The sequence below is a fragment of the Ipomoea triloba genome, chromosome 15, assembly GCF_003576645.1.
Source record: "Ipomoea triloba cultivar NCNSP0323 chromosome 15, ASM357664v1".
NCBI classification, from domain to species: domain Eukaryota; kingdom Viridiplantae; phylum Streptophyta; class Magnoliopsida; order Solanales; family Convolvulaceae; genus Ipomoea; species Ipomoea triloba.
This window is the reverse complement of record NC_044930.1, coordinates 22,687,523-22,695,296: the sequence shown is the minus strand read 5'-3', so window position 1 is coordinate 22,695,296 and position 7,774 is coordinate 22,687,523. Positions and strand designations below refer to the sequence as shown.

The following is a 7,774-nucleotide window of genomic DNA, read 5'->3' as shown; positions in this document are numbered from 1 at the left end:
CGACATCCATAAGGAAGAAGATAGACATTGTTGAAAAAGTCTCCATAAGTGTAAAAAAAAAAGTGTTTGAAACAAAATATTTCGCCCCAAATACCAATCTATATTGGGAAAACCAATTTCCATCCATCATCATTATACATTATTTATCAAGAAACTCACCGAATGGAAAATGGACACAAAGATACCTAACCAATGGTGAGCCTTTATCTTTATATTAAAGAGAGAGATACACCTTTTGATATCCTCACTATTGCAGAGCTAATATATACAAATTTAGTTATTAAAGAGAGATACACCTTGTGGTCTAGTGGCATCTGGTGTCCCGATTTACACTCCAACATGAATTATGGGAGTGGGTTCGAACGACACTTACCATGGTTGGTTTAAGAAATAATGACTTGGAGACAACCCAATCTAAATAGGTTTCAATCAACTAGGACTAGTGTCACAAGGTGGGTTTCACCCAAAATGCACATTCGGGTAGCGACCACAAGCTTTCCCGTAAATAAAAATAATAATGACTTATTTGCTATTCTTTGGACACTATAGTGTTAGTTTAATAGCAACCGAGTTGGTCAAACAGTTCAATAGTGTTAGTTTAATAGCAACCGAGTTGGTCAAACAGTTCATTCGAGTTAGTTTAATAGCAACCGAGTTGGTCAAACAGTTCATTCGAGCAAGCTTTCCCGTAAATAAAAATAATAATGACTTATTTGCTATTCTTTGGACACTATAGTGTTAGTTTAATAGCAACCGAGTTGGTCAAACAGTTCAATAGTGTTAGTTTAATAGCAACCGAGTTGGTCAAACAGTTCATTCGAGTTAGTTTAATAGCAACCGAGTTGGTCAAACAGTTCATTCGAGAGGCCTATTGGCCTTCTCAATTTGAGTCAGATAGCCACTCATAATGAAAAATATCAAATATGTGTGGTTTACAGAAGAGCACTTACATGAGGACCACAAATAATTAAGTAGAAATTAAAATTTTAGAAAATCCATAATATAATAAGTTACATATATAAATTGTAATTTTAAATACACATTCCACCAATCAATTTCAACCACGTAGGAAATCCTTAACAATGTTGTTGAATCGGGAAGCATGCTCGATATGGGGTATATGTGAGGTGCTCTTAATTATCTCCAATCTAGTCCCCTTACCTAAAAGCCTGAAAAAAATGATAATTAAAATACAAATTCCATTTTTAATCGCATAATTATTATAACATTGATACATTTAGTCTCATAATTTTACTTATACTGTCACATTTGGTACCCAATTACAATTTCTTTTTTTAAAAAATCAAATTTACGTTAATTTTTAAAATAATTAAGCAGTTTTACTGTTTTACAATTGTAAACTCCTCTTTTTGTTGAAAAAGGTTTACTAAAATAAACAATAATTTGACACACATTTTTAATTAAAAATTTTGAATTTTTTTTAATGTTATTTCATTCATGAGAAGTTATTTTTTAAAAAAGAATATTAAAATTGTGAAATTACTATATTGTTTAAAAAATTAAAGTCAATTGGATAAAAATTATAACAAAGAATAAAATGTGACAATGTCAGCAAAATTGTGGATTAAATACGATCAAATTAAAATTTAAAACTAAATATAATAACACCATAATAATCGATGGACTAAAAATATTTTTTTGTAATGCACAATAGAAACTTACGTGAATTATTATTATTAGCAATTTCTTTTCAAAGTAATTTAAAGCCGTTAAGTTAGTTATTAACTAATGTGTGTATAGCATATGCCATATAAAGATTACATACTCTTTGAGTTGTGTCGCCTTCTCTAGTAGAAATAACTTATCACACTCCCCCCATACTATCAGCACTTCCTGTAAATCATAACAAATTAAATTTTAGAATAACCAATTAAGCTACTTAAACATCTAATCACTTTACATTATATATATATATATATATATATATATATATATATATATATATTACTACTATATATGCATATACATGTATACATATATACAAGGGGGTGGGGAGGGAATGCATACATATATATAAGTGGGTGGGGAGGGGGCAACTGCCTCATTGCCCCTCTAGATCTGCCCATGGATCGGAAATCATACTAGCAAAATCACGTGTGATGAACTCGACTAGGGGTAGTTGTTAATAAGAATTGAAAAAAAAAATGATTGAATATAATAATATATAATTTGACCTGTTGAAGTGGGATGATGTTGGGATTGTTATCTCTTCCGAGAGTCAATCCTTCCAGTAGTTCTAACTTCTCCTTCCTGTTTTGAAGGTATAATTTCTGCAGGGGAATCAAAGTTTCTTTTATTAGTAATAGCTTTAATTATATTGATTGATGCATTAATATATGATTATTGCTTATTAGTTGGTCCATAACCTCGTAGTTATTTGCAAATTTTTAACATAAATAATTTAACTAATTAATATTCTACATAAATGGGTAAATTATCATCCTTTTCAAACAAATACAAAAATGTCAACGATAGACCACCAAACATTAGGTTAGGAGTTGATACGTAAAATTATCATCCTTTTCACAACTTATTGAAGAAAAGAAAAAATAAAAAATTGAAAAAAAAAATATAAGTGCGCAATAGAGTAAACACAATATACAAGTTAAAACACAATATATATACTACGTAAAAGTTAACATTGCAACTGAGTAAAACACTTGTGTGAGACTGTCTCACCATGAGACAGATTAGGTCAAAATGCAAATGTAACACTTATATGCACAAATGTCATACTTATATACTCAAATGCAATACTAATCAGGAATAAAAATTTTGTTACTTATAAGGGTAAATGTAATACTCTTAGGGGAAAATACAATACTTTTACATCTCGATTTAAAAGAATTACATTTAATCAGGAATAAGGATCCGTGAGACGGTCTCACACAAGTGTGACTCTGCAACTGAAGGTGTGAATCAATATCTTTTTTTTTTATATCTATTAGAATTTTACCACCATTAATTTGTATATACTTATATATCACAATCTCATAGCTAAGTAATGCTTAATTCCATAGTATAACAAATATTGTGATCCTAAATCCTAACAAAGCAACACAATTAAAATATATATATATATATATATATATATNTACTACTATATATGCATATACATGTATACATATATACAAGGGGGTGGGGAGGGAATGCATACATATATATAAGTGGGTGGGGAGGGGGCAACTGCCTCATTGCCCCTCTAGATCTGCCCATGGATCGGAAATCATACTAGCAAAATCACGTGTGATGAACTCGACTAGGGGTAGTTGTTAATAAGAATTGAAAAAAAAAATGATTGAATATAATAATATATAATTTGACCTGTTGAAGTGGGATGATGTTGGGATTGTTATCTCTTCCGAGAGTCAATCCTTCCAGTAGTTCTAACTTCTCCTTCCTGTTTTGAAGGTATAATTTCTGCAGGGGAATCAAAGTTTCTTTTATTAGTAATAGCTTTAATTATATTGATTGATGCATTAATATATGATTATTGCTTATTAGTTGGTCCATAACCTCGTAGTTATTTGCAAATTTTTAACATAAATAATTTAACTAATTAATATTCTACATAAATGGGTAAATTATCATCCTTTTCAAACAAATACAAAAATGTCAACGATAGACCACCAAACATTAGGTTAGGAGTTGATACGTAAAATTATCATCCTTTTCACAACTTATTGAAGAAAAGAAAAAATAAAAAATTGAAAAAAAAAATATAAGTGCGCAATAGAGTAAACACAATATACAAGTTAAAACACAATATATATACTACGTAAAAGTTAACATTGCAACTGAGTAAAACACTTGTGTGAGACTGTCTCACCATGAGACAGATTAGGTCAAAATGCAAATGTAACACTTATATGCACAAATGTCATACTTATATACTCAAATGCAATACTAATCAGGAATAAAAATTTTGTTACTTATAAGGGTAAATGTAATACTCTTAGGGGAAAATACAATACTTTTACATCTCGATTTAAAAGAATTACATTTAATCAGGAATAAGGATCCGTGAGACGGTCTCACACAAGTGTGACTCTGCAACTGAAGGTGTGAATCAATATCTTTTTTTTTTATATCTATTAGAATTTTACCACCATTAATTTGTATATACTTATATATCACAATCTCATAGCTAAGTAATGCTTAATTCCATAGTATAACAAATATTGTGATCCTAAATCCTAACAAAGCAACACAATTAAAATATATATATATATATATATATATATATATATATATATATATATATATATATATATATATATATATATATGTCCATAATCAGGTGAGAACCAACTTTAACTTGTGAACTATTGCACCGCATTTACTATATGATTGCACCGCACCCGGACATGATCGCACTGCAAGGTCCTCTAGACATGCCTAGGAGCTGTAACAGTGCAATCATGTAGTAGTTGTGGTGCAATCCTTCACACGTTCACAGATTAAGGTTGGTTCTCACTTGATTGGAAATATATATATTATTTTATTTTATTTTTTCTAAGGATTTTTTATTGGATTTGTTCTAGAAAGAAAGGAAGCTCTGAAATTCCTTTGACAGATCAACTGCCACTGGATTACCTTCCAATTATTGCTTGTCCTAACGGACAACCAAGCATGTAATTAATGATTAGTTAATTTGGTTAGGACTAATTAAAAATATATTACTCTTGCTTGTTAGTTGCTACTCCGTGTAATTTAAAGATATTATAAATTCTTAAACCAACTCCATATTATTTGAAAAGTACACTACAAGCTATATAATCTATATTTAATTTTGTGTGAAGCACACTTTTCCAGATTTCTATAAATCTATAGAAAAATAATGAATATTATATCATTTATTAAAATGGATTACATGCTTCACGACTTCACATATAACAATCTCACATAAATACACATATCAAGTAAGAAGATCTCACACAAATTTTAAATTTTGAGATGACGAGAGAAATTCGCAATTTTCTGATCTCGTGACCCTAACTTTGACCTTCTGAGTAAATCTCGTGACCCTAACTTTGAGACGACGAGACTCGCATTCACTACTTGAGGGTATGTAGTGACCTATTGGGTAAACTCCACCTTCTGACCCTAAGTGGCAAAGGACCAGGTAGCTGGGATTCAAAATCATGACCTTGTGGCTACAAATTTGTATCTTTAGTCATCTGACCGGGTTTATCCTACTCGTTTTAATTTATTGTTGTGTGTAGAAGTAGTTGGTAATTTGAAAACTAAAATGTGATTTACTTGATAATGTAAAAAAAAAAAAATTAAATGAGAAAATGAGAGTACAATAAGATTAGTTACATTTCACAATCAAGCAAGCTAGTAAGGAAGGAGACTTACGCTAATGAAATCGTTGAAGATGAAATTTGGGGTGAACGCCGGCGGCTGCCGGAAAGAAGACAGAGACATTAACGTCCGTAACTGCTCCGCCGTCGCCGGCAGCAGCACATCCTCAACCCTGCCGGCGTTGGCCCTCTTAATTAGCCCCTCGTTGTCTTGCTTCTTCAGGTTAACGGCGGAGCTGGCGATCACCACCTTCTCCACTCTCTCCGGCCACATCCTCGCCATATGGTACGCCACGAAGCCGCCGTAGCTAGTTCCGACGATCGAGAATTTTTCCACGCCCAGTTTCTCCAACAACTTCCCCACGCACTTGGCCTGCAAAATTTATTAAACAGAGCAGTACAAAAAATGCATTAATTAACCGCCGCTAATGCCGCCGTGGGTGCCACGGCTTTCCGCGTAACTTTACACAGAAAAAGGAAAAAAAAAATACAGTAATAATACTGAACCATAACCTCCCATTTAGAAGAGTCACAGCTATACAGCTTGACCACCAAATCTTGGAAGTAATAATTTTAAAATAATACACAATTTATTGTATATGTTGTATAAATTGACTAGATTTATTAAATAGTTTGGTTAGACTGAATAATTAGAAATGGTTAGTTCATCAGACTTTGTGTCTAATATAAAATTTAGGGAAAATTGTAATTTTTGTCCCTCCATAATATGCCCAATTATCAATGTCACCCTTTTAAATGTTGCCTATCAATTTTCAAAATCGGTACATATATTGCCCCTCCCGTAACGAAGGAATGACAATATTTATATCACGGGATGGGCAATATATGTACCGTTTTTTAAAATTGAGGAGCAATATTTACACCGCAATAATTTAGGGGTGACATTGATAATTGACTTATTATAGAGTAGCATTTATATTGATGAGATATTAGATATACAATATACAATTTAAAAGGTAACACAACTAAGAGAACATCAACTATTGTTAAAGTGAAAAGTGTAAGTTAATGATGAGAAATAGTGAAACCTGAAAAAGTTCGGAGCGGTCGGAGGATTTGGTGTGGGAGCGGCCGAAGAAGACGAGGCTGGGGACAAAAACGTTGTAATCGTTGGCGAAGAAGGAGATCTGCGGCCGCCATTGCCAGACGCCGTGAGGCCCGAAGCCGTGGATGAGGACTAGCGCGGGCTTTTGAGGGGAGGATGAGTTCGGGCTCGGGCCCCAGAAGTGGAGGGTAGTTTCGTCATCGATGTCCAGGGTGTGTGAAGTGAGGCCGGCGGCGGAGAGACATCGGCGGATGAATCCGCCGTAGAAGGAGACAGGGCTGAGCCAAGTGGGTAACATCGTCGGAGCCGGTTTGGTTTGCCTACGACTACGAGGAAGTGGAACAAAATTAAAAGTAATATGCCATGGGAGAAATGAAATAAGGACTTCGGATCTGACTTGAGATTGGTTGTTGGATTGGGGATAGATATATAGTACTCTTTTTATTTTTTGGTAAATTTACGGGGTCTTTCTCCCCGTCCACGTTCGCTCTTGTGGGAATTGAACCCGGGTTCTTCCGAAATTCCTCCCCACAAAGAGAGCTCACTTGTCACTTAAGCTACCCCACTGGGTTATATATAGTACTCTGTAACACAGTGTATTACACAAGTTAGTAAAATAATTAATTATTGTGGAAATTAAAAGTTTTTTTTTTCAAATTTATTAGAGTATTTCATTTGTCTATTTGTAAAACGACATATTTTTTTTCTAAATAATTCTATACCAATCAATATTAAAATATTGACTATTATAAATTTTAAAAAAAAACAGTAACATTTTTTTATAAATAAAATAGTAGTTTGAATTTTGTTATCGATCAAATTTTTTTAGTACTACTCGGTTACAATATAGTATTTGTCACTAGCATGATTGCAGTAGGCGCTAGCCGCTAGTCGGGCGGTAGACTAGTGCCTAGCGCCTAAGCGGCGATCTATAAAAACAAAAAATTAAGGAAAAAGTGTCAAATAGGCCACTGAACTTATCGCTTTTGTGCAATTGGGTCATTGAACTTAAAAAGTGTGCAATTTAACCATCTTACAAGCAAAATTTGTGCAATTGGACCATTTTTACAAAAATTTTCTGGTAAAATTCAATTATATTACTAACATATATGCATTAAGAGTGGCATTTTCTTCTACCATACTAGTTGGGAGTCAATATTGAAATGTTTTTAACTCAAATTGAATTAAAATTTGTTGTAAAAATGGTCCAATTGCACAAGTTTTGCTTGTTTGATGGTTGAATTGCACACTTTTTAAGTTAAATGGCCCAATTGCACAAAAGCGATAAGTTCAGTGGCCTATTTGACACTTTTTCCAAAAATTAATTCATGTGTGTGGGTGTATGTCATATATTATATTATATATTATATATATATATATC

At 32.7% G+C, this 7,774-nt stretch overlaps 1 protein-coding gene across 2 annotated transcripts; it reads right to left on the bottom strand.

The window, feature by feature from the left end:
- Window positions 1-822: 822 nt before the first annotated feature.
- LOC116006144 (2-hydroxymuconate semialdehyde hydrolase-like) lies at window positions 823-6,797 on the bottom strand. Of its 2 annotated transcripts, XM_031246424.1 has the most exons (5): window positions 6,377-6,797; window positions 5,383-5,700; window positions 3,346-3,441; window positions 1,787-1,854; window positions 823-1,169 (listed from the first exon to the last, which is right to left on the bottom strand). In XM_031246424.1, exons 1-5 carry the CDS (start codon window positions 6,689-6,691, stop codon window positions 1,058-1,060), a joined length of 909 nt encoding a protein of 302 aa, XP_031102284.1. In that variant the 5' UTR covers window positions 6,692-6,797; the 3' UTR covers window positions 823-1,057. The 2 variants fall into 2 exon arrangements, with proteins under 2 accessions (XP_031102284.1, XP_031102285.1); XM_031246425.1 differs by lacking the exons at window positions 823-1,169; window positions 1,787-1,854 and adding an exon at window positions 3,188-3,229.
- Window positions 6,798-7,774: the final 977 nt, after the last annotated feature.

What these genes read in the sequence shown, in the direction of transcription:
- LOC116006144 (XM_031246424.1), bottom strand. Translation starts at nt 6,691, where the DNA reads ATGTTACCCACTTGGCTCAGCCCTGTCTCCTTCTACGGCGGATTCATC. An exon ending in TCTTCAACGATTTCATTAGC is followed by an intron (nt 3,442 to 5,382) that starts GTAAGTCTCCTT and finishes ATTCCCCTGCAG; the next exon opens with AAATTATACCTTCAAAACAG. An exon ending in ACATCATCCCACTTCAACAG is followed by an intron (nt 1,855 to 3,345) that starts GTCAAATTATAT and finishes TATGATTTACAG; the next exon opens with GAAGTGCTGATAGTATGGGG.